We start from the raw sequence: 27,440 nt of genomic DNA, 5'->3' as shown, positions 1-27,440 counted from the left end.
GCATTTCCAGGACAAACGAAATTTCCTGTACAAAATTCATTCTAAAATGTAAAGTCCATTGATAATAGCCAGAATACACAAACACAGAGGTTGTACCAGGATCTGGGATTGAGTTAGACATAACACAAGAGGATATTTCTGGTTTCATCCAGTCATATCCGGACAAAGTGTTGTGGACCTGGTATGCAATGGACTTAGATAATCACATTGAAACTTATATTGGAGAAAACCCAGGTATTTTCTTAGCCAAGTTTATGAAATATCATCTGTACAATCACAAAGATCATGTTTGTTTGCAGCAATTGCTCCAGGTTTCTGCATAGAAAACACCAATGTGTAGATGTTTGGGCTGCATATGGAACCAATTAGCATTTCTAGCACAAAACGAAATTTCCTCTACTGAAATTTATTCTAAAACATAAAGTCCATTGGTAATATCCAGAAAACACAACCACAGCGGTTGTAGCAGGATCAGGGGTTGAGTTAGCCATAACACAAGAGGATATTTGTGGTTCCATCCAGTCATATCTGGACAAAGTGCTGTGGAACTTGCATGCAATGGACTCAGATAATCACAATCAAACTGGTTTTGGAAAATAGGAAAGTTTTTCTTAGGCAAGTGCATAAAATGTCATCTATACAAACACAAATATCATGTTTGTTTGCTGCAATTGCTCTAGTTTTCTGCCTAGAAAACACGAATGTGTAGACGTTTGACCTGCATATGGAACCAATTAGCTTTTCCAGCACAAAACGAAATTTCCTCTAATGAAATTAATTCGAAAATGTAAAGTCCATTGATAATATCCAGAAAACACAAACAGAGAGGTGGTAGTAAGATCTGGGATTGAGTTAGCCATAACACAAGAGGATATTTCTGGTTTCATCTAGTCATATCTGGACAAAGTGCTGTGGAACTGGCATGCAATGGACTCAGACAATCAACCTCAAACTGTTTTTGGAGAAAAGCAAATTCATTTCTGGGTCAAGTGGATAAAAAGCCATGTTTGCAAATATAAATATCATGTTTGTTTACAACAATTGCTCTAGTTTTCTGCCTAGAAAACATGAATGTGTAGAAGTTTGACCTGCATATGGATCCAATTAGCATTTCCAGAACAAAATGAAATTTCCTCTTATCAAATGAATTCTAAAATGTAAAGTCCATTGATAATATCGAGAACACACAAACACAGAGTCTGAGGCAAGATCTGGGATTGAGTTAGCCATAACACAGGAGGATGTTTCTTCTTTCATGCAGTCATATCTGGACAAAGAGCTCTGGAACTGGTATGCAATGGAGTCCGATAATCACAGGCAAACTGGTTTTGGAGAATAGCAAGGTATTTTCTTAGACAAGTGCATAAAATGTCATTTATACAAACACAAATATCATGTTTGTTTGCAGCAATTGCTATAGCTTTCTGCCTAGAAAATCGAATGTGTCAACTTTGCGTCTCCATGTGGAACTATTTAGTGTTTCCCAGCACAAAAGAAAATATTCCCTGCTTAAATTCATTCAAAACCATAAAGTGCATTGATAATATCAAGAAAACACAAAGCAGAGCCTGTAGCAAGATCTGTGATTGAGTTATCCATAACATAAGGGGATATTTCTGGTGTCTCCATTTGGAACTAATTTGCGTTTCCAGCACAAACCGAAATTTCCTCAACTGAAATTCATTGTAAAAGGTAAAGAGCATTATAATATCCAGACAACACAAACACAGACTCTGTGTCAAGATGTGGCATTGAGTGAGGCATAACACAGGAGGATATTTCTGGTTTCATCCAGTCATATGCGGACAAAGTTTTTTTGAACTGGTATTCAATGGACTCAGAAAATCACCCTCAAACTGGTTTTGCAAAAAAGAAAACTCATTTTCTTGGACGAGTGGATAAAAAGCGATGTTTGCAAATAAAAACATTATGTTTGTTTGCAACAATTGCTCTAGCTTTCTGCCTTGAAAACACGAATGTGTAGACATTTGGGCTGCATATGGAACCAATTAACATTTCCAGCACAAAACGAAATTTCCTCTACTACAATTCATTCTCAAACATAAAGTCCATTGATAATATCCAGAAAACACAAACACAGAGTGTGTGGCAAGATTTGGGATTGAGTTAGCCATAGCACATGAGGATATTTCTGGTTTCATCCACAAAGTGCTGTGGAACTGGTGTGCAATGGACTCAGATAATCACAGTCAAACTGGTTTTGGAGAATATTAATGTATTTACCTCAGCAATTGCATAAAATGTCATCTATAGAAACACAAATATCATGTTTGTTTGCAGCAATGGCTCTAGCATTCTGCCTAGAAAACATGAATGTGTTGAGTTTGTGTCTCCATGTGGAACTAATTAGTGTTTCCCAGCACAAAAGAAACTATTCCCTGATTAAATTCATTCAAAACCATAACGTCCATTGATAATATCAAGAAGACACAAAGCAGAGCCTATAGCAAAATCTGGGATTGAGGTTACCATAACACAAGAGGATATTTCTGGTTCATTAAGTCATATCCAGACAAAGTGTTGTGGAACTTGCACTCAGTGGACTCAGAAAATCAACCTCAATCTGGTTTTGGAGAAAAGCAAAATCATTTTCCTCACCACGTGGATAAAATATCATGTTTAAAAATATGAACATCATGTTTGTTTGCAACAATTGCTCTAGGTTTCTGCCTAGAATACACGAATGTGTAGACGTTTGGGGTGCATATGGAAACAATTAGCATTTCCAGCACAAAACAAAATTTCCTCTACTGAAATTCATTCTAAAATGTAAATTCCATTGATAATATCCAGAAAACACAAACACAGAGGTTGTAGCAATATCTGGGATTGAGTTAGCCATAAGACAAGAGGATATTTCTGGTTTCATCCAGTCATATCCGGACAAAGTGCTGTGGAACTGGTATGCAATAGACTCAGAAAATCACCCTCCAACTGGTTTGGAGAAAAGCAAACTCTTTTTTTTGGCCAAGTGGATAAAAAGTCATGTTTGCAAATTTAAATATCATGTGTGCTTGCAAAATTGCTCTAGTTTCCTGCCTAGAAAACACGAGTCTTTAGACGTTTGACCTGCATATGGAACCAATAGCATTTCTAGCAGAAACGAATTTTCCTCTACTGAAATTCATTCTAAAACGTAAATTCTATTGATAATATCCAGAATATACAGACGCAGAGGTTGTAGAAAGTTCTGGGATTGAGATAGGCATAGCAAAAGAGGATATTTCTGGTTTCATCCAGTAATATCCGGACAAAGTGCTTTGGAACTGATATGCAATGGACTCAAATAATCACCCTCAAACTGCTTTTGGAGAAAAGCAAACTAATTTTCTTGGCCTAGTGGATAAAATGCCATATTTGCAAATAAAAATATCATTTTTGTTTTCCACAATTGCTCTAGCTTTCTGCCTAGAAAACATGAATGTGTAGACGTTTGACCTGCATATGGAACCATTTAGCATTTCCAGCACAAAACGAAATTTCCTCTACTGAAATTCATTCTAAAACGTAAAGTGCATTGATAATATCCAGTAAACACAAACCCAGAGGTTGCAGCATATCTGGGATTCAGATAGACATAACACAAGAGGATATTTCTGGTTTCATCCTGTCATATCTGGACAAAGTGTTCTGCGACTGGTATGTAATGGACTCAGATAATCACAGTCAAACTGGTTTTGGAGAATAGCAAAGTATTTTCTAAGGCAAGGGCATAAAATATCATCTATACAAACAGAAATATCATGTTTGTTTGCTGCAATTGCTCTAGTTTTCTGCCTAGAAAACACAAATGGGGCAGCAGCCGCGGGAGGTGCACCATGGCTCTGTGCTCGCTGCTCCCGTGGCTTCAGCTCCTCGTGCTGGGGCTGGGGCTGTTGCCGCTGCGTGACGCGTCGGGGGAGCTGGTGCCAGGCACCGACCCCTGCGCTCGAGGCAGCTCGTGGAGCGTGGAGCTTGACAAGTGCATTGTCTGTGCAGCATGCCCAGTGCGACCACACAGTGACTTCTGCCTGGTCTGTGCCGCGGCCCCTCCCTCCCCGTTCTGGCTGCTCTGGCCCATCCTGGGGGGCGTCCTGAGCCTGGTCCTCCTGCTGGGGCTGCTTTCTGCCTTCTTGGTCTGGAGACGGTACCGTAGGAGAGAGAAGTTCACCATCCCCATAGAGGAGACCAGTGGAGAGGGCAGAGAGGGTTGTCCCGGCACGGCCCTGATCCAGTGACAGAGTGCCCCCTGCAAGCCCGGGCCACACCCACTCGCCATTCATTCATTCCTTCTTCCCAGAGCCAGTCTCCTCCAGCCACAAGTGGGGGGGGGGCGAGTGAATCACCTCAGAGCCAGGCCCCCGGTTCAGAGGCTTCCAAGGTGTCTGGTTGCCCCGTCTCTGGCTCCCGGACAGCAGAAGAGCGTCCTGGTGGCTCACCCCAAACGGATGACACTACGAAATTGCAGTTTTGTATAAGAGGGCCAGACACACCACTAGGCACGATGGCGGAATAGGAAGGTAGCACACTATTAGTCCGGGGGAAAGACAGGTATATAAGTGGAGATACTGCAGGGTCAAGGAAGTGTAGGGGAAGAAACAGCAGGGGAAACTCTTCTGGAACTAGTGATTCACAGTGGACCTGCGTAGAGAGCGTGGGAGCCCAAGTTCGGGACAAAAGTGGCAGACTCAACATACCAGCGCTGGAACGCGAGGTGAGCCGAACCTCAATAGCCCGAAACAACAGCGGGCAAGCAGAAAGAGGAGACTAGAGGGAACGAGGCTTGAAACTCCGTGGGGAAAAGTTCGCCAGGCTAACTAGAAGAGAGAGAGGAAAAAAAAAAGTGACCAATACGGACATGAGTTTCTCTCTCTCCACTCACCCCTCAAAGGTGAGCAAGACAAAGAGCAGGCACCATTTTGGACACACGTCATAAGCAGGACGACCTCAGTTCTGCACCGGCCCTGAGCCTAGCAGAAAAACCTGACTCTGGGGGGAGGGGTGAAATAACAGGAGATTAACATCTAACTTGGCAACCCAGTGGGAGACTGCAGGAGAATTGGACCCCACACTGAGGGCAGGAGAGATTCCCTGTGTGGTTCTTGGGAAAGAGCTTCGGATCTCTGGCTCCTGTGGGTATATCATTTGCCTGCTAACTACCTCCAATTATGTTCAGCTGTGCGGAATTACTTCCCTTTTGAATCAAAGAAAAAAAACAGAAAAGAAAGAAAGAGATTTATCACACCTAACCTGGGAGTGTCATCTTTGACACACCCTCAACCCTGAGGAACCAGAGTTCTCAGCCCACACTCATCTCAAGCCTCTAAGGCTCCACCGAAAGCAGACAGTCCACTTAATATAGAGCCATAGTGTAACAAGAAAAAACACCACAGTGAAGAAACCAAATATCTCCAACATGCCAAACAACAAACGCAAAAACCGAGGTAACAAAGAACAACGAAGACACTCTGACGCCCCCAAATGAAAAAGACACCCCAATTCAAGATTATGAAGATGATGAGATTGAAGAAATGCAAGAAGCGGATCTCAAAAAATTGATAAGAACATTAAGAAGTTCTCAAAAACAAATTCTTGAACTACAGAAATCCTTCATGGACAAGATAGAAAATCTCTCTCGTGAAAATGAAATATTAAGGAGGAATCAAAATGAAATGAAACAACTAGTAGAACAAGAAACTGTGATAGTGATGAGAAATCATAATGAAATGAAGAATTCAATAGATCAAATGGCAAACACATTAGAGAGCCTTAAAAACAGAAAGGGTGAAGCAGAAGAGAGAATATCAGACTTAGAAGACAGAGAACAGGAAAGGAAACAGGCAAGCCAAAGAAAAGAAGAAGAAATTAGAAATCTAAAAAATATTGTCAGGAATCTACAGGATACTATTAAAAAACCAAACATTCGGGTTCTAGGAGTTCCTGAAGGCATGGAGAGGGAGAAAGGTTTAGAAGGCATTTTCAGTGAGATACTAGCAGAAAATTTTCCAGGTTTGGAGAAGGACAGAGGCATCTTAGTACAGGAAGCTTATAGAACCCCTAATAAACATGACCAAAAGAGATCCTCACCACGACATGTTGTAATCAAACTCACCACAGTGAAACATAAAGAAAACATCCTAAAATGTGCAAGAGAGAAACGTCAGATTACTCTTAGAGGATCTCCAATTAGACTCACAGCAGACTTCTCATCAGAAACCCTACAAGCTAGAAGGGAATGGCGAGATATAGCCCTGGTACTAAGAGAGAAAATCTGCCAGCCCTTAATACTATATCCTGCAAAGCGCTCATTTGTGAATGAAGGTGAAATTAAGACTTTTCATAGCAAACAGAAACTGAAAGAATTTGTTGCCACTCATCCTGCCCTGCAAAAGATGCTTAAAGATGTGTTACACACAGAAACATGGTCACCAATATGAAAGAAAGTAAAGGAAGAAAACCTCACAGCAATAGATCACAGAAGCTCAATTTCTCTTTGACATAGAATTAAACTCTGATGCTCTGTTAAAGCAATGTGTTCAAGTAATCTAGTATGTTTTCTTGATGTCTGTTAAATTCTAATTGTTCAAAAACAGCTGAATTTTTATTAAGAGCTATGGGTTATTTAACTATGTGCTTCTTTTCAAAGATTTGAATAATCACCTTGTAACAATGATCAAATTTGGTCTATGTTACTCATGATTTAAGGAATCTTATTTCAATCAGATATTTTGTATTTTGAGCCTTCTTGGCATTCTTGACAGGCATCAAAAAATCAAAGTTTCAAACAATCTGGACTCTAAAATTTCCAGTAAATCCTGGACTTTGGTTTTTCCAGTTTGGGCCCAACTGAGAAAATCGAAGGACCTATGTCTCTCATCTTATAGAAAGACCAACTGATCAGGCTATTTGGATTATATTAGAAGTACTGAAAAGATGTGATGTGGTACCAAATTTTAAGTTTCTATAATGGAAATGCTACTAATACAAATGTTTGAGAATTAAAAAGTCTAATGATCTTGTGTTACTAGACATGATAGTTATCTTAATGAGAAAGCCCCAGAGGCCTAAAGGGTTAAATATTGTAAAATCCTACAGGTGCTTTCAAAAATACTGTGAAGTAAGCAAGCGCCTCTTGTTGGTTGATAAGTTTATAATTTTAAACATGGCGACTTAAAGTCTTTTGTCATCCACAGTTATATATGATGTGCGGCTCATAAAACTAAAGCGTTGTTGGTTCTGTGTTTAGCTGTCCTCCTATAGGTTCCTGTGGACTTTTTCCAGCCACTTCTATTGTATTCAGTACTTTGGGATGGCTCTGTAAACACATGAAGCCAATAATGTATTAAGAGTACCAACTGAGAGAAAGTATGGTTAACTGAGGTTACTAAAAAGAAAAAGCAATTCAAATCAATTGGCAATCTACAAAAAGAGTTAAAGATTTTAAAAGCTATTATTAAAATTGCTATATTGGTCTACTATGCTATGTTATATGTGTGTACATATTATGTGTCCACATGGGGAAATTTTATTAAGAGTTTTATTTTAAATGGCTTATAGATAAGATTGTCCATAAGTTTAAGCTGCTAAAACAAATCAAAGATACATTTTAATTTGAGTGACCTGAATCTGTGTATCATATGTTTTAAACTTGTTGGTAGAAAGAAACTAAAACATTTTATATGGTTGTGCTTAAGTTTACTGGCTAAACAAACTACACCATGTTAGATATTTAAGAGGTGTTTTCAAATACATGATTCTTAAAATTTATAGAAGGCATTGGACCTTCCGGTAAATGTTTTCTTAAGTTGTTATCTAATGGTTGAAATGGTTTGCTAAGTATTCATGTGATATTGCTGTTGTCAGCAAGTGATCTAGGACTTGCTCCCTCATTTCTCTATTCTAAGCCCAACTTGTTCTTTCATTTCTCTATTCTCTTCAAGGTAGGAAACTAATTCTATTATGAAGGAATCTGTAGGATGCACAATTTAATCTTTAGACCTTATAAAAGAGATGGCTCACATTTTTCTGTAATAGAATAGCCAAAATAAGAACTTAAATAATAATCTCATAGCTAGATTCACTTCGCCAACAGCGAAGTATACAGTAAGTAGAAAAAACCTCCCTTTCAGACCAAAGGGAAAGAAAGTTTTCAAGTTATAATATAATTTTCCTCATGGGCATTGTCTACCTTAGAAAAACTACTACAGAACATGCCTGTGACTATAGACTTGTAGTTCAGGCCACCGAAGATTAGAGATGGGACTTGGGCACTCCCTTGACTTGCATCCTCTGGTCTGCTTTAACACAAACCAGGAGGAAAAGAAAGCTAGGCATCAGAAACAATGTGTGGCAGGCCTATTAATGGCTGATCTGTACAGTGATCTGCCCTCAAGGAGACCCAACAGGCCAGTCCACTGCAGTGGCTTTCAATGTGGTAAGCCTGGGCTTCAGCAGAAGTCAGCTTGTGAAGAGCCCTGGCAGCTCTGCCAAGAGTTGGATCACTGGACATGGACCTGCCCTGGAGTCCAAGGATGCCCAGGTCAGAGCCACAGATCTTATTGGCTCTAAGCTGAAAAGCCCTTCACTCAGCCCAACTTCCAAAGTGACCACTGCAGCTGAGGGGATGGTCAAGTAGGGTCAGCAATATTGCAGGCAGCACTGTACATTTCTTGTTAGAGATGCCTACCTGGCCAGCTCTCCTCCCAGGCCAGCCAAGTAATGAAAGTCAACAGAGTGCCTTCCCCTAGGAGGTTCAAACCTCCCTTAGGATGTACCCCATGTGAAGAGATAGATAGGTCTGGGCCTCTTAACTTACAAGGCCTAAAGCCCACCAGATTATTATCAAGCCCCTTCTGTCAGGTTCTATTTGCCTCTAAATCAGAAAACTTAATTGTAGCTTAGACAGCACCTGTCTTACCTCCTCTAATAATGACTCTGTCCTTTGTTCTAGGCCCTGTCTAGTGCACTTGGGCCTCATTCCTTTGTAATCATAACCTCTACTCTACCACCAATGGCTCTACTCCCAACCTGTGTGTACTGATGGTCCTCTTCCCCAGTTAATGCTGTATAACTGTTCATAACTGGTAAATGCCACTCTTAGGATCATTGGTTACAATCCTCACTCTGTCTTTTATGAACTTGTCTAAATATGATCAGAGTCGGCAAACTTGGAAGGCTTCCTTAGCCTTGGCAACTCATGATGACAGCCTAGGGTGGTTATTGGCACCATAAACTAGAGTGTCAATTTGTTGGGTCAACAAAAGGAGCCACTGTGCACTTGCTCCTCATGTGGGATCTCTGTCCTTAATGAGCTGTACATTGTGATTTAATGCTATAGCTAGTACTCAAATAGTATGTTTCACTTTGTGTTTCTATGTGGGTGAAAACTGTTGAAATCTTTATACTAAATTGATCTTCTGTATATAAAGAGAATTGAAAATGAATCTTGAGGTGATTGGAAGGTGAGAGGGAGCGGGAGAGGGGAGGGTTGTGGGTGGGAGGGAAGTTATGGGAGGGGGAAGCCATTGTAATCCATACGCTGTACACTGGATATTTATATTCATTAAATAAAATTTAAAAATAATAAAATAAAATAATTTCAAACTAAAAAAGAAAAAAAAATAAAACGTAAAGTCCATTGATAATATCAAGAAAACACAAACATAGAGGTGATAGCAAGATCTGGTATTGAGATAGCCATAACTCAAGAGGATATTTCTGGTTTCATCAAGTCATATCCGGAGAAAGTGCTGTAGAACTGGTATGCAATGGAGTCAGCTAATCACAGGCAAACTGGCCTTGGAGAATAGCAAAGTACTTTCTTAGGCAAGTGCATAAAATGTCATCTATACAAACACAAATATCATGTTTGTTTGCTGCAATTGCTCTAGTTTTCTGCCTAGAAAACTGGAATGTGCAGACGTTTGACCTGCATATGGAACCAATTAGATTTTCCAGCACAAAATGAAATTTCTTCTAATGAAATTAATTCTAAAATGTACAGTCCACAGATAATATACAGAAAACACAAACACAGAGGTGGTAGCAAGATCTGGGATTGAGTTAGCCATAACACAAGAGAATATTTCTGGTTTCATCCAGTTATATCTGGACAAAGTGCTGTGGAACTGGCATGCAACGGACTCAGATAATCACAGGCAAACTGGTTTTGGAGAATTGCAAAGAATTTTCTTAGGCAAGTGCATAAAATGTCATCTCTACAAACACAAATATCATGTTTATTTGCAGCAATTGCTCTAGCTTTCTGCCTAGAAAACACGAATGTGTTGAGTTTGCGTCTCCATGTGAAATTAATTATTGATTCCCAGCACAAAAGTAAACATTCCCTGCTTAAATTCGTTCAAAACCATAAAGTCCATTGATAATATCAAGAAAGCACAAAGCAGAGCCTATAGGAAAATCTGTGATTGAGTTAGTCATAACAAAAGAGGATATTTCTGATTTCATGCAGTCCTATCCACACAAAGTATTCTGGAACTGGTATGCAATGGACTCGGAAAATCACCCGCAATTTGGTTTTGGAGAAAAGCAAACTCATTTTCTGGATCAAGTAGATAAAAATTCATCTTTACAAATATAAATATCATGTTTGTTTGCAACAATAGCTATAGCTTTCTGCCTAGAAAACACGAATGTGTTAAGTTTGTGTCTCCATGTGGAACTAAGTAGAGTTTCAGAGCACAAAAGAAAATATTCCCAGCTTAAATTCAATCAACACCATAAAGTCCATTGATAATATCAAGAAAACACAAAGCAGAGCCTGTAGCCAGATCTGGGATTGAGTTAACCAAAACTCAAAAGGATATTTCCGGTTTCATCCAGTCATATCCGGAAAAAGTGTTGTGGAACTGGTATGCAATGGACTCAGAAAATCACCCTCAAACTGGGTTTGGAGAAATGCAAACTCATTTTCTTGGCAAAGTGGATAAAAAGTCATGTTTACAAATATAAAGATCAGTTTTGTTTGCAAAAATTGCTCTAGCTTTCTGCCTAGAATACACGAATGTGTAGACACTTGACCAGCATATGGAACCAATTAGAATTTCCAACACAAAACGAAATTTCCTCTACTGAAATTTATTCTAAAACGTAAAGTCCATTGACTATATCCAGAAAATACAAACACAGAGTCTGTGGGAAGATCTGGGATTGAGTTAGCCATAACACAAGAGGCTATTTCTGGTTTCATCCAGTCATATCCGGACAAAGTGCTGTGGAACTGGTATACAATAGACTCAGGTAATCACAGTCAACATGGTTTTGGAAAATAGCAAAGTATTTTCTTAGGCAAGTGCATAACGTGTCATTTATACAAACACAAATACCATGTTTGTTTGCAGCAATTGCTCTGCCTTTCTGACTAGAAATCACGAATGTGTAGACGTTTGACCTGCATATGGAACCAATTAGATTTTCCAGCACAAAACAAAATTTCCTCTACTGAAATTTATTCTAAAACATAAAGTTCATTGATAATATCCAGAAAATACAAACACGGAGTCTGTGGGAAGATCTGGGATTGAGTTAGCCATAACAGAAGAGGATATTTCTCGTTTCATCCAGTCATATCCGGACAAAGTGTTGTGGAACTGGTATGTAATGGACTCAGATAATCACAGTCAGCATGGTTTTGGAGAATACCAAAGTATTTTCTTAGGCAAGTGCATAAAATGTCATCTATGCAAACACAAATATCATGTTTGTTTGCAGCAATTGCTATAGCTTTCTGCCTAGAAATCACAAATGTGTAGACATTTGACCTGCATATGGAACCAATTAGCATTTCCAGCACAAAACGAAATTTCCTCTACTGAAATTTATTCGAAAACGTAAACTCCATTGATAATATCAAGGAAACACATAGCAGAGCCTGTAGCTAGATCTGGGAAGGAGTTAGCCATAACACTAGAGGATATTTCTGGTATCTTGATTGGTATTGCATAGAATGTATACATTGCTTTTGGGAGAATAGACATTTTGATGATATTGATTCTTCCAATCCATGAGCATGGAACACTTCTCCATCTTTTGGTATCCTCTGCTATTTCTTTCTGTAATGTTTTGTAGTTCTCATCGTAGAGATCTTTAACGTCCTTGGTTGAGTTTATTCCAAGGTATTTGATTGTTTTTGTAGCTATTGTAAATGGGATTGATCTTAGAAGTTCTTCCTCAGCTGTGGTATTTCCTTTGTATACAAAGGCTGTTGATTTTTTGTGCATTGATTTTATATCCTGCTACTTTGCCAAACGCTTCGATGAGTTCCAGCAGTATCTTAGTAGAGTTCTTTGGGTCCCCTAAGTAAAGAATCATATCATCTGCAAAGAGGGATAGTTTGAATTCTTCCTTCCCAATTTGTATCCCTTTAATTTTTTTCTTGCCTAATAGCTCTGGCTAAAACTTCCAGAACTATATTGAATAGCAGTGGTGCGATTGGGCATCCCTGTCTGGTACCAGATCTCAGCGGAAATGCTTCCAACTTTTCCCCATTCAATAGGATGTTGGCCATGGGCTTTTCATATATTGCTTTGATTGTATTGAGGAATGTTCCTTCCATACCCAGTTTGCTTAGAGTTTTCATCATGAAATGGTGTTGTATTTTATCAAATGCTTTCTCTGCGTCTATTGAGAGAATCATATGGTTTTTCTTCTGCAGTCTGTTAATGTAGTGTATTACGTTGATTGTTTGCGAACGTTGAACCATCCCTGCATAGCAGGGATAAATCCCACTTGGTCTGGGTGGATGATCTTTCTGATATGTTGTTGCATTCTATTGGCCAGAATTTTATTGAGTATTTTTGCATCTATGTTCATCAGGGATATTGGTCTGTAATTCTCTTTCAATGTTGCATCTTTTTCTGGCTTAGGAATTAAGGTGATGGTGGCTTCATAGAAGGAATTTGGGAGGATTCCCTCATTTTCGATTGCTCTGAATAGTTTGAGAAGAATTGGAGTTAGTTCTTCTCTAAATATCTGGTAGAACTCAGCAGTGAATCCATCTGGCCCTGGGCTTTTCTTTGTTGGGAGGGCCTTTATTACTGTTTCAATTTCTGTGTCAGTTATTGGTCTGTTTAGGTTTTCTATGTCTTCCTGGCTCAATTTAGGTAGGTTGTATGTGTCCAAGAATCTGTCCATTTCTGATAGATTTCCCTGTTTGCTGGCATACAAGTCCTTGTAGTAATTTCTGATGATTTTTTTTATTTCTGTGGCGTCTGTTGTTATGTTTCCTTTTTCATCTCTGATCCTATTGATTTGGGTCTTTTCTCTTCTTTTTTTAGTTAGTTGGGCCAATGGGGTGTCAATTTTGTTTATGTTTTCAAAAAACCAGCTCCTCGTTTGGCTGATTTTTTTGTAAAGTTTTTTTGGATCAATCCTGTTGATTTCTTCTTTGATTTTAATTATTTCTCTTCTCCTACTGGGTTTGGGTTTGGTTTGCTGCAGATTTTCTAGATCCTTGAGAAGACTTGAAAGCTCATCTATTTGATGCCTTTCCAATTTCTTGATGTAGGCACCTATTGATATAAACTTTCCTCTTAACACTGCTTTTGTTGTACCCCATAGGTTTTGGTATGTTGTGCTTTTATCCTCATTTACTGCCAGAAAATTTTTGATTTCTCTTAATTTCTTCTATGACCCATTGTTCATTCAGGAGCATGTTGTTCAATCTCCATGTGTTTGCACGTGCTCTAGGGATTCCTGAGTTGCTAATTTCCAACTTCATTCCTTTATGGTCTGAGAAGCTGCATGGTATGATTCTAATTCTTTTGAATTTGCTGAGACTTGCTTTATGGCCTAGTATGTGGTCAATCCTAGAGAAGGTTCCATGTACTGCTGAGAAGAATGTGAATTCTTGAGATGTAGGATGAAATGTACTGTAGATATCTGTTAGATCCATTTGGGCTATAGTGTCATTTAAATCTACTGTCTCCTTGTTGATCTTCTGTCCTGTTGATCTGTCTATCTCTGATAGTGGAGTATTGAAGTCCCCCAGTACTTTTGTATTGGGGTCTAAGTCTCCCTTTAAGTCCCTTAACAAGTCTTTTAAATAAGCTACCAAAGGCATTCTTCTCAGATCTGGAAAAACTGATGCTGAATTTCATATGGAGACACAGAAGACCTCGAATAGCCAAAGCAATCTTGTACAACATAAACAAAGTCGGTGGCATCACAATACCAGATTTCGTGACATACTACAGGGTAGTTGTTATCAATACAGCATGGTACTGGTACAGGAAGAGATGTATAGACCAATGGAACAGAATAGAAACAGGAGAAATCAATCCAAACATCTACAGCCAACTTATATTTGACCAAAGATCCAAATCCAATCCCTGGAATAAGGACAGTCTATTCAATAAATTGTGCTGGGAAAATTGGATTTCTACATGTAGAAGCTTGAAGCAAGACCCATACCTATCACCTTATGCAAAAATTCACTCAACATGGATTAAAGACTTAAATCTACTACCTGAAACCATCAAATTATTAGAGAGCATTGGAGAAACCCTGCAAGATATAGGCACAGGCAAAGACTTCTTGGAAAAGACCCCAGGAGCACAGGCAGTCAAAACCAAAATTAACATTTGGGATTGCATCAAATTGAGAAGTTTCTGTAGTTCAAAAGAAACAGTCAGGAAAGTGAAGAGGCAACCGACAGAATGGGAAAAAATAGTTGCAAACTATACTACAGATAAAGGGTTGATAACCAGAATCTACAAAGAAATCAAGAAAATCCACAACAACAAAACAAACAACCCACTTAAGAGATGGGCCAAGGACCTCAATAGATTTTTTTCGAAAGAGGAAATCCAAATGGCCAACAGACACATGGAAAAATGTTCAAGATAACTAGCAATCAGAGAAATGCAAATCCAAACCACAATGAGGTTTCACCTCACCCCGGTGAGAATGGCACACATTCCGAAATCTACCAACAGATGCTGGAGAGGATGTGGGGAAAAAGGGACACTAACCCACTGTTGGTGGGAAGGCAAACTGGTTAAGCCACTATGGAAGTCTGTCTGGAGATTCCTCAGAAACCTGAACATAACCCTACCATACAACCCAGACATCCCACTCCCTGGAATTTACCCAAAGGAAATTAATTTGGCTAATAAAAATGCCATCTGCACATTAATGTTTATTGCAGCTCAATTCACAATAGCTAAGACCTGGAACCAACCCAAATGCCCATCAACAGTAGACTGGATAAAGAAATTATGGGACATGTACTCCATAGAATACTATACAGCAGTAAGAAACAATGAAACCCAGTCATTTGCAACAAGATGGAGGAATCTGGAAAACATCATGCTGAGTGAATTAAGCCAGTCCCAAAGAGACAAATATCATTTGTTTTCCCTGATCTGTGACAACTGAGCACCAAAGAGGAAACCTGTGGAAGTGAAATGGACACTATAAGAAACAATGACCTGATCAGCTCTTGTCCTGACTCTAGATGTACAATGTAACACTTTATCCTTTTTAGTATTTGTTGTTGTTGTTGTTGTTCTAGTACTAGTGGTTGAACTCTGTAATTAACACACAATTACCCTGAGGTGTTTAAATTTTAACTGAAAGGTGATCCCTGTTAAATTTAAGAGTGGAAAAAGAGAGGGAGAAGATGCACAATTTGGGTCATGCTCAATCAGACTTGCCCCAAATGGTGGCGTTAGAAATGTGCCAGGGGATTCCAATACAATCCCATCAAGGTGGCATGTACCAATGCCATCTCACTAGTCCACGTGATCAATTTCAGTTCACAATTGATGGCTCTGATAAGTCTAAGAGTCAAAGGGATCACACAAACAAGACAAGTGTCTGCTAGTACTAACTGATAGAATCAAAAAGGGAGAGAAAGATCCAGCATGGGAAGTGGGATACACAGCAGACTCATAGAATTGCAGATGTCCTAAACAACACTCTGGCCTCAGAATCAGCCCTTAAGGCATTTGGATCTGGCTGAAGAGCCCATGAGAGTATTGTAGGCATGGAAAGCCAAGATACCATGGAAAAGAAAAAAAGAAGAAGACCTAAATGAAAGATCTCTGTGAGTGAGATCGCAGTGGAAAGAACGGGGCCATCAAAGAAGGAGGTACCTTTCTCTGAAGAGAGGAGAGAACTTCCACTTTGACTATGACCCTATCGGAAGAAGATCAAAGTCAGCGAACTCTAAAGGCGTCCATAGCCCTGGCAACTCATGACTAGAGCCTAGGGAGATTACTGACGCCATGAACAGGAGTGTCAAATTGTTAAGTCAGCAACAGAAGTCACTGTGTACTTACATCCCATGTGGGATCTGTCCATAATGTGTTGTCCAATGTGAAGTAATGCTATAACTAGTACTGAAACAGTATTTTTGCACTTTGTGTTTCTGCATGGGTACACACTGATGAGATCTTTACTAATTATATACTGAATCGATCTTCTGTATATAAAGGTAATTGGAAATGAAAAAAGGAAAAACCTGGTGTTAAATTGGAAATGGCGTAGAAAATTAATTAATTTTTTAACAAAATATATTATGTAAGATCTCTGTCTTTAATGTACTGTACACTCTTGTTTAATGCTATAACTAGTAATCCAACAGTATTTTTTTTCATTTTTTGTTACTATATGGAGGCAAACTGTTGAAATCGTTACCTATTATATACTAAACTGATCTTCTGTATATAAAAAGAATTGAAAATGAATCATGATGTGATTAGAAGGGGAGAGGGAGTGGGAAATGGGAGGGTTATGGGTGGGAGGGAAATTTTATGAGGGGGAAACCATTGTAACCCATAAGCTGTACTTTGGAAATTTATGTTCATTAAATAAAAATTTAATTAAAAAAAGAGGATATTTCTGGTTTCATCCAGTCATATCCGGAAAAAGTATTGTGGAACTGCTATACAATTGACTCAGAATATCACTCTCAAATTGGTTTTAGAGAAAAGCAAACACTTTTTCTTGGCTGAGGGGATAAAATTCATGTTTGCAAATATAAATATCAGGTTTGTTTGCAAAAATTGCTATAGATTTCTACATAGAAAACACGAACGTGTAGAGGATTCGGTTTCATATGGAACCAATTAGCATTTCCAGAACAAAACGAAATTTCCTGTACTGAAATTCATTCTAAAACATAAAGTCCTTTGATAATATCCAGAAAACACAAACACAGGGTCTGTGGCAAGATCTAGGATTGAGTTAGCCATAACACAGGAGGATATTTCTGGTTCATCCAGGCATATCTGGACAAAGTGCTGTGGAACTGGCATGCAGTGGACTCAGAAAATATCCCTCAAACTGGTTTTGGAGAATAGCAAATTATTTTCCTAGGCAAGTGCATAAAATGTCATCTATACAAACAAAATTATCATGTTTGTTAGCTGCAATTGCTCTAGCTTTCTGCGTAGAAAACACGAATGTGCAGACTTTGGCCTGCATATGGAACCAATTAGCATTTCCAGCATAAAATGAAATTTCCTCTACCGAAATTCATTTCAAAACGTAAAGTGCATTAATAGTATCCAGAAAACACAAACACAGAGGTTGTAGCAAAATCTGAGATTGAGTTAGCCATAATAAAAGAGGATATTTCTGGTTTCATCCAGTCATATCAGGACAAAGTGTTGTGGAACTGGTATGCAATGGAGTCAGATAATCACAGTGACTGGTTTTGGAGAAAAGCAAAGTATTTTCTTAGGCAAGTGCATAAAATGTCATCTACAGAAACACAAATATCATGTTTGTTTGCAGCAATGGCTCTACTTTTCTGCCTAGAAATCACGAATGTGTTTAGTTGGTGTCTCCAGGTGGAACTTTAGTGTTTCCCAGCACAATAGAAAATAGTTCCTGCTTGAATTCATTCAAAAACATAAAGTCCATTGATAATATCAAGAAAACACAAAGCAGAGCCTGTAGCAAGATCTGGGATTGAGTTAGCCATAACACAAGAGGATATTTCTGGTTTCATCCAGTGATATCTGGACAAAGTGTTGTGGACCTGGTATGCATTGCACTCAGAAAATCACCCTCAAAGTGGTTTGGGAGAAAAGCAAACTCATTTTCTAGGCCTATTGGATAAAAAGCCATGCTTGCAAATATAAGTATCATGATTGTTTGCAACAATTGCTCCAGCTTTTTGCCTAGAAAACACGAATGTGTAGACCTTTGGGCTGCATATGGAACCAATTAGCATTTCCAGCACAAAAAAATAATTTCCTCTACTTAAAGTCATTCTACAACGTGAACTCCATTGATAATATCCAGAATACACAAACACAGAGGTTGTAGCAAGATCTGGGATTCAGTTCGCCATAACACAGGAAGATATTTTTGGTTTCATCCAGTCATAGCCAGACAAAGTGTTGTGGAACTGGTATGCAATGGAATCAGATAATCACAGTCAAAATGGTTTTGGAGAAAAGCAAAGTATTTTCTTAGGCAGGTACATAAAATGTCATCTACACAAACACAAAATCATGTTTGTTTGCAGCAATTGCTCTACTTTTCTGCCTAGAAAACACGAATGTGTTGCGTTGGTGTCTCCAGGTGGTACTAATTAGTGTTTCCCAGCACAATAGAAAATAGTTCCTACTTGAATTCATTCAAAAACATAAAGTCCATTGATAATATCAAGAAAACACAAAGCAGAGCCTGTAGCAAGTTCTGGGACTGAGTTAGCCATAACACAAGAGGATATTTCTGGTTTCATCCAGTCATATCTGGAAAAATGTTGTGGACCTGGTATGCATTTTACTCAGAAAATCACCCTCAAACTGGTTTTGCAGAAAAGCAAACTCATTTTCTAGGCCTACTGGATAAAAAGCCATGCTTGCAAATATAAATATCATGTTTGTTTGCAACAGTTGCTCCAGCTTTCTGTATAGAAAACACGAATGTGTAAATCTTTGGCCTGCATATGGAACCAATTAGCATTTCCAGCACAAAAAGAAATTTCCTCTACTGAAATTCATTCTAAAACGTAAACTCCAATGATTATATCCAGAATACACAAACACAGAGGTTGTAGCAAGATCTGGGATTCAGTATGCCATAACACAGGAAGATATTTTTGGTTTCATCCAGTCATATCCGGACAAAGTGCTGTGGAACTGGTATGCAATGGACTCAAATAATAACAGTGAAACTGGTTTTGGAGAAAAGCAAAGTATTTTCTTAGGAAAGTTCATAAAATGACATCTATACAAACACAAATATCATGATTGCTTGCAGCAATTGCTCTAGCTTTCTACCTAGAAAGCACGAACGTTTTCAGTTGGTGTCTCCATGTGGAACTAATTAGTGATTCCCAGCAGAAAAGTAAATATTCCCTGCTTAAATGCATTCAAAACCATAAAATCCATTGATAATATCAAGAAAACGCAAACACAGAGGTTGTAACAAGATCTGGGATTGAGTTAGCCATGACAATAGGATATTTCTGATTTCATCCAGTCATATCCGGACAAAGTGCTGTGGTACTACTATGCAGTCGACTCAGAAAATGACACTCAAACTGGTTTTGGAGAAAAGCAATTCTATTTCTTGGCCAAGTTGATAAAAATAATGTTTGCATATTTAATTATCATGTTTCCTTGCAGCAATTGCTCTACATTTCTGCCTTGAAAGCAGGAATCTGTAGACATTTGCTCTGCATATGGAACCAATTAGCATTTCCAGCACAAAACGAAATTTCCTCTACTGAAATTCATTCTAAACCATAAAGTCCATTGATAATATCAAGAAAACACAAACAAGAGCCTGTAGCGAGATCTTGGATTGAGTTAGCCATAACACAGGAGGATATTTCTGGTTTCATCCAGTCATATCCTGACAAAGTGTTGTGGAACTGGTATGCAGTGGACACAGAAAATCAACCTCAAACTGATTTGGAGAAAATCAAACTATTTTTCTTGGCCAGTGGATAAAATTCATGTTCGCAAATTTAAATATCATCTTGGTTTGCAACAATTACTCTAGTGTTCTGGGTAGGAAACATGAATCTGAGGACGTTTGACAAGCATATGGAACCAATTAGCATTTCCAGACCAAAACGAAATTTCCTGTACTGAAATTCATTTTAAAACGCAAAGTGCATTGATAATATCCAGAAAACACCAACACAGAAGTTGTATCAGGATCTCGGATTGAGTTACCCATGACAGAGGAAGATATTTCTGGTTTCATCACTTCATATCCAGACAAAGTGTTGTGGAACTGGTATGCAATGGAATCAGATAATCACAGTCAAACTAGTATTGGAGAATAGCAAAATATTTTCTTTGGCAAGTGCATAAAATGTCATTTATGCAAACACAAATATCATGTTTGTTTGCAGCAATTTCTCAAGCTTTCTGCCTAGAAAGCACGAATGTATTTAGTTTGTGTCTCCAGGTGGAACTAATTACTGTTTCCCAGCACAAAAGAAAATATTCCCTGCTCAATTTCATTCCAAACCATAAAGTCCATTGATAATATCAAGAAAATACAAAGCAGACCTGTAGAAAGATGTGGGATTGAGATAGCCATAACAAAAGTGGACATTTCTTGTTTCATCCAGTCATATCCGGACAAAGTGCTGTGGAACTGGTAAGCAATGGAATCAGATAATCACAGTCAAACTGGTTTTGGAGAAAAGCAAAGTATTTTCTTAGGCCAGTGCATAAAATGCCATCTATACAAACACATATATCATGTTTGTTTGCAGCAATTGCTCTAGTTTTCTGCCTAGAAATCACGAATGTGTTGAGTTTGTGTCTCCAGGTGGAACTAATTAGTGTTTCCCAGCACAATAGAAAATATTACCTGCTTCAATTCATTCAAAACCACAAAGTCTATTGATAATATGAAGAAAACACAAAGCAGAGACTGTACGAAGATCTTGGATTGAGTTAGACATAACACAAGAGGATATTTCTGATTTCATCCAGTCATATCTGGACAAAGTGTTTCGGAACTGGTATGCATTGGACTCATAAAATCACCCTCAAACAGATTTCAGAACAGCAAACACTTTTTCTTTGCCAGTGAATAAAAATCATGTTTGCAAATTTAAATATCATGTTGGTTTGAACAATTACTCTAGCTTTCTGTGTAGAAAACACGAATGTGTAGACGTTTGAACTGCATATGGAAGCAATAGCATTTCCAGCACAAAACGAAATTTCCTCTACTGAAATTCAATCTAAAACGTAAATTCCATTGATAATTTCCAGAAAACAGAAACACAGTGGTTGTAGCAAGATCTGGGATTCAGTTAGCCATAACACAGTAGGATATTTCTGGTTTCATCCAGTCATATCCGGACAAGTGCTCTGGAACTGGTATGCAATGGACTCAGAAAATCACCCTCAAACTGGTTTTGGAGAAAAGCAAACTCTTTTTCTTGGCTAAGTGGAAAAAAAGTCATCTATAGAAACACAAATATCATGTTTGATTGCAGCCATTGGTCTAGCTTTTTGCCTCGAAAGCACGAATGTGTTGAGTTTGTGTCTACATGTGGAACTAATTAGTGTTTCCCAGCTCCAAAGAAAATATTCCCTGCTTAAATTCATTCAAAACCATGAAGTCCATTGATAATATAAAGAAAACACATAGCAGAGCCTGTAGCAAGAGCTGGGATTCAGTTAGCCATAACACAAGAGGATATTTCTGGTTTCATCCAGTCATATCTGGACAAAGTGTTGTGGAACTGGTATGCAATGGACTCAGAAAAGCACCCTCAAACCGATTTTGGAGATAAGGAAACTCTTTTTCTTGGTTAAGTCGATAAAAATCATGTTTGCAAATATAAATATCATCTGGGTTTGCAGCAATTGCTCTAGGTTTCAGCCTAGAAAACACGAATGTGTAGACGTTTCGGCTGCATATGGAAGCAATTAGCAATTACAGCATAAAAATTTTTCCTCTTCTGAACTTCATTCTAAAACATAAAGTCCATTGACAATATACAGAACACACAAACACAGATACGGAGGCAAGATCTGGGATTGAGTTAGCCATAACACAGGAGGATATTTCTGGTTTCATCCAGTCATATCCGGGCAAAGTGTTGTAGAACTGGTATGCAATGGACTCAGAAAATCACCCTCAAACTGCTTTTGGAGAAAAGCAAACTCATTTTCTTTGCCAAGTGAATAAAATGTCATCTTTGCAAATATAAATATCTTGTATGTTTGCAACAATTGCTCTAGCTTTCTGCCTAGAAAACATGAATGTGTAGAAGTTTGACCTGCATATGGAACCAATTAGCATTTCCAGCACAAAACGAAATTTCCTCTGCTGAAATTCATTGTAAAAGGTAAAGTCCATTGACAATATCCAGAACACACAGATTCTGAGGCAAGATTTGGATTGAGAGTATTGTAGGCATGGAAAGCCAAGATACCATGGAAAAAAAGACCTAAATGAAAGATCTCTGTGATTGAGATCCCAGTGGAAAGAACGGGGCCATCAAAGAAGGAGGTACCATTCTCCGAAGTGAGGAGAGAACTTCCACTTTGACTATGACCCTATCGGAAGAAGATCAAAGTCAGCGAACTCTAAAGGATTCCATAGCCCTGGCAACTCATGACTAGAGCCTAGGGAGATTACTGACGCCATGAACAGGAGTGTCAAATTGTTAAGTCAGCAACAGAAGTCACTGTGTACTTACATCCCATGTGGGATCTGTCCTTAATGTGTTATCTAATGTGCAGTGATGCTATAACTAGTACTGAAACACTATTTTTCACTTTGTGTTTCTGCGTGGGTACAAACTGATGAGATCTTTACTAATTATATACTGAATCGATCTTCTGTATATAAAGATAATTGGAAATAAAAAAACGTGGTGTTAAATTGGAAATGGCATAGAAAATTAATTAATTTTTTAAAAACAATATTATGTAGGATCTCTGTCTTTTATGTGCTGTACACTCTTATTTAATGCTATAACTAATACTCCAACAGTATTTTTTTAACTATGTGTTGCTATATGGCGGCAAACTGTGGAATCATTACATAATATATACTAAACTGATCTTCTGTATATAAAGAGAATTGAAAATGAATCATGATGTGATTGGAAGGGAAGAGGGAGCGGCAAAGGGGAGGGTTGCGGGTGGGAGGGAAGTTTTGGGAGGGGGAAGCCATTGTAACCCATAAGCTGTACTTTGGAAATTTATATTCATTAAATAAATGTTTAAAAAAAAGAAAGAAAAAAGAAAAAACAAACAGGCTATAGCAAGTTCTGGGATTCAGATAGCCATAACACAAGAGGATATTTCTGGTTTCATCCTGTCATATCTGGACAAAGTTTTGTGGAACTGGTATGTAATGCACTCAGAAAATCACCCTGAAACTGGTTTTAGAGAAAAGCAAACTCATTTTCTTGGCGAAATTGATAAAAATTCCCATTTCCAAATATAAATATCATGTTTGATTGCAACACTTGCTCTAGGTTTCTGCCTAGAAAACATGAATGTGCAGACGTTTGAGCTGCATATGGAACCAATTAGCATTTCCAGCACAAAATGAAATTTCCTTTCCTGAAATTCATTCTAAAACGAAAAGTCCATTGATAATATATAGAAAATACAAACACAGTAGTTGTAGCAAGATCTGGGATTGAGTTAGCCATAACAGTGCAGGATATTTTTTGTTTCATCCAGTCCTATACGGACAAATTGTTCTTAAACTGGTATGCAATGGACTCAGAAAATCACAGTCAAACTGAATTTGGAGAATAGCAAAGTATTTTCAGAGGCAAGTGCATAAAGTTCCATCTATACAAACACAAATGCCATGTTTGTTTGCAACAATTGCTCTAGTTTTCTTCCTTAAACACGAATGTGCTGAGTTTGTATGTCCATGTGGAACTAATTAGTTTTTCCCAGCACAAAAGAAAATATTCCCTGCTTAAATTCATTCCAAACCATAAAGTTCATTGATAATATCAAGAAAACACAAAGCAGAGACTGTAGCAAGATCTAGGATTGAGTTAGCCATAAAACAAGAGGATATTTCTGGTTTCATCCAGTCATATCTGGAGAAAGTGTTGTGGAACTGGTATGCAATGGACTCCGAAAATCACTCTCAAACTGGTTTGGAGAAAAGCAAACTCATTTTCTTGGTCAAGTGGATAAATATGATGTTTGCAAATATAAATATCATGTTTGTTTGCAACCATTGCTCTACCTTTCTGCCTAGAAAACACGAATGCGTAGACATTTGGGCTGCATATGGAATCAATTAGCATTTCCACCACAAAATGAAATTTCCTCTACTGAAATTCATTCTAAAACGTAAAGTCCATTGATAATACCCAGAACACACAAACACTGAGTCTGAGGCAAGATCTGGGATTGAGTTAGCCATAACACAGGAGAATATTTCTGGTTTCATCCAATCATATCCGGTCAAAGTTCTCTGGAACTGGTATGCAATGGAGTCAGATAATCACCCTCAAACTGGATTTGGAGAATAGCAAAATATTTTCTTAGGCAAGTGCATAAAATGTCACCAATACAAACACAAATATCATGTTTGTTTGCAGCAATTGCTCTAGCTTTCTGCCTAGAAAGCAGGAATGTGTTGATTTTGCGTCTCCATGTGCAACTAATTAGTGTTGCCCAGCACAAAAGAAAATATTCCCTGCTTAATTTCATTCAAAACCATAAAGTCCATTGATAATATCAAGAAAACACAAATCAGAACATATACCATGATATGGGATTGAGTTCGCCATAACACAAGAGGATATTTCTGGTTTCATCCAGTCATATCCTGGCAAAGTGTTGTGGAACTGGTATGCATTGGACTCAGAAAATCACCCTGAAACTGGTTTTGGAGAAAACCAAACTCATTTTCTTCGCCAAGTGGATAAAAAGGCACATTTCCAAATATAAATATCATATTTGCTTGCAACACTTGCTCTAGCTTTCTGCCTAGAAAACATGAATGTGTAGAAGTTTGACCTGCATATGGAACCAATTAGCATTTCCAGCACAAAATGAAATTTCCTCTAATGTAATTCATTCCAAAACATAAGTTCCATTGTTAATAATTACAAAGCACAAAAAAAGAGTCTTTAGCAAGATCTGGGATTGAGATAGCCACAACAAAATAGGATATTTTTGAGTTCATCAAGTCATATCCAGACAAAGTGTTGTCGACTGCTGTGCAATTTATTCAGAAAATCAGAGTCAAATTGGTTTGGAGAAAAGCAAAGTATTTTCTTAGGCAAGTGCTTAAAATGTCATCTATACAAACACAAATATCAATTCTGTTTGCAACAATTGCTGTAGCTCTCTGCCTAGAAAACACGATGTATTGAGATTGTGTCTCCATGTGGAACTAATTAGGGTTTCCCTGCAAAAAAGAAAATATGCCCTCCTTAAATTCATTCAAAACCAAAAAGTCCATTTATAATATCAAGAAAACACAAAGCAGAGCCTGTAAGAAGATCTGGGATTGAGTTAGCCATTACAAAAGAGGAAATTTCTGGTTTCATCCAGTCATATCCGGAGGAAATGTTGTAAAACTGGTATGCAATCGACTCAGATAATCACATTCAAACAGCTTTTGGTGAAAAACAAATTCATTTTCTTAGTCAAGTGGATAAAAACTCATACTTACAAATATAAAAATCATGTCTGTTTGCAATAATTGCTCTAGCTTTCTCCCTAGAATACAGGGAAGTTTAGACATTTGGTCTGCATATGGAACCAATTAGCATTTCCCGCACAAAATGAAATTTCTTCTACTGAAATTCATTGTAAAACAAAAAGTCCATTGATAATATCCAGAAAAGACAAACACAGAGTCTGTAGCAAGATCTGGGATTGAGATAGCCAAAACAAAAGAGGGTATTTCTGGTTTCATACAGTCATATCCAGACAAAGTAGATCTGGTATGCAATGGACTCAGAAAATCACCCTCAAACAGGTTTTGGAGAAAAGCAAACTCTTTTTGTTGGTCAAGTGGATAAAAAGTCATGTTTACAAATATAAATATCATCTTTGTTTGCAACAATTGCTCTAGCATTCTGGTTAGAAAACCCGAATGTGTAGATGTTTGGCCTCCATATGGAAACAATTAGCATTTCCAGCACAAAACGAAACTTCATCTATTGAAATTCAATCTGGGATTGAGATAGCCAAAAAACAAGAGGGTATTTCTGGTTTCATACAGTCATATCCGGATAAAGTAGAACTGGTATGCAATGGACTCAGAAAATAACCCTCAAACTGGTTTTGGAGAAAAGAAAAGTATTTTCTTAGGCAAGTGTATAAATGGTCGCCTATGCAAACACAAAAATTATGTTTGTTTGCAGCAATTGCTCTAGTTTTCTGCCTAGAAAGCACGAATGTGTCGAGTTTGTGTCTCCATGTGGAACTAATTAGAGTTTCCCAGAAGGTAAGAAAATATTTCTTGCTTGAATTCATTGAAACTCATAAAGTCCATTTATAATATCAAGAAAACACAAAGCAGAGCCTGTAGCAAGATCTGGGATTGAGTTAGCCATAACACAGGAGGATATTTCTGGTTTCACCCAGTCATATCCGGACAAATAGCTGTGGGAATGGTATGCAATGGACTCAGATAATCACAGTCAAACGGGTTTTGGTTAATAGCATAGTGTTTTCTTGGGCAAGTGCATAAAATGTCATTAATACAAACACAAATATCATGTTTGTTTGCAGCAATTGCTCTAGCTTTCTTCCTAGAAAGCAGGAATGTGTTGAGTTTGTGTCTATATGTGGAACTATTTAGTGTTTCCCAGCACAAAAGAAATTATTCCCTGCTTCAATTCATTAAAACCTTAGAGTCCATTGATAATATCAAGAAAAAACAAAGCAGAGCCTGTAGCAAAATCTGGGATTGAGTTAGCCATAACACAAGTGGATATTTCTGGTTTCATCCAGTCATATCCGGACAAAGTGTAGTGGAACTGGTATGCAATGGACTCAGAAAATCACCCTCAATCTGGTTTTGGAGAAAAGCAAACTCATTTTCTTGGTCAAGTGGATAAATATGATGTTTGCAAATGTAAATATCATGTTTGTTTGCAAAAATTGCTCTAGCTTTCTGCCTGGAATTAACGAACGTAGAGATGTTTGGCCTGCATATGGAATCAATTAGCATTTCCAGCACAATACAGAATTTCCTCTACTGAAATACATTCTAAATTGTAAAGTCCATTGATAATTAGCAGAAAACACAAACACAGTGGTTGTAGCAAGATCTGGGATTGAGTTAGCCATAGCAGAAGAAGATATTTCTGGTTTCATCCAGTCCTATACAGACAAAGTGTTATAAACTGGTATGCAATGGGCTCAAATTATCACAGTCAAACTGGTTTTGGAGAATAGCAAAGTATTTTCTTAGGCAAGTGCATGAAATATCATCTCGCAAACAGAAACATCATGTGTGTTTGCAGCAATTCCTCTAGT

The 27,440-nt window shown here is 38.0% G+C and overlaps 1 protein-coding gene across 1 annotated transcript; it reads left to right on the top strand.

Moving 5' to 3' along the window:
* Window positions 1-3,839: 3,839 nt before the first annotated feature.
* On the top strand, window positions 3,840-4,238 carry LOC133755033 (tumor necrosis factor receptor superfamily member 12A-like). Its single transcript, XM_062185352.1, has one exon. The coding sequence runs from the start codon at window positions 3,840-3,842 to the stop codon at window positions 4,236-4,238; it is 399 nt and encodes a 132-aa protein (XP_062041336.1).
* The last annotated feature ends 23,202 nt before the right edge of the window (window positions 4,239-27,440 follow it).

Source organism: Lepus europaeus, unplaced genomic scaffold (assembly GCF_033115175.1).
Source record: "Lepus europaeus isolate LE1 unplaced genomic scaffold, mLepTim1.pri SCAFFOLD_39, whole genome shotgun sequence".
In the NCBI taxonomy this organism is placed as follows: domain Eukaryota; kingdom Metazoa; phylum Chordata; class Mammalia; order Lagomorpha; family Leporidae; genus Lepus; species Lepus europaeus.
The sequence above is the reverse complement of the archived record's forward strand: the minus strand, read 5'-3'. Positions and strand labels throughout refer to the sequence as shown.

Excerpts from the sequence above, each read along its gene's own strand:
- LOC133755033 (XM_062185352.1), top strand. The coding sequence starts at position 3,840 with ATGGCTCTGTGCTCGCTGCTCCCGTGGCTTCAGCTCCTCGTGCTGGGG.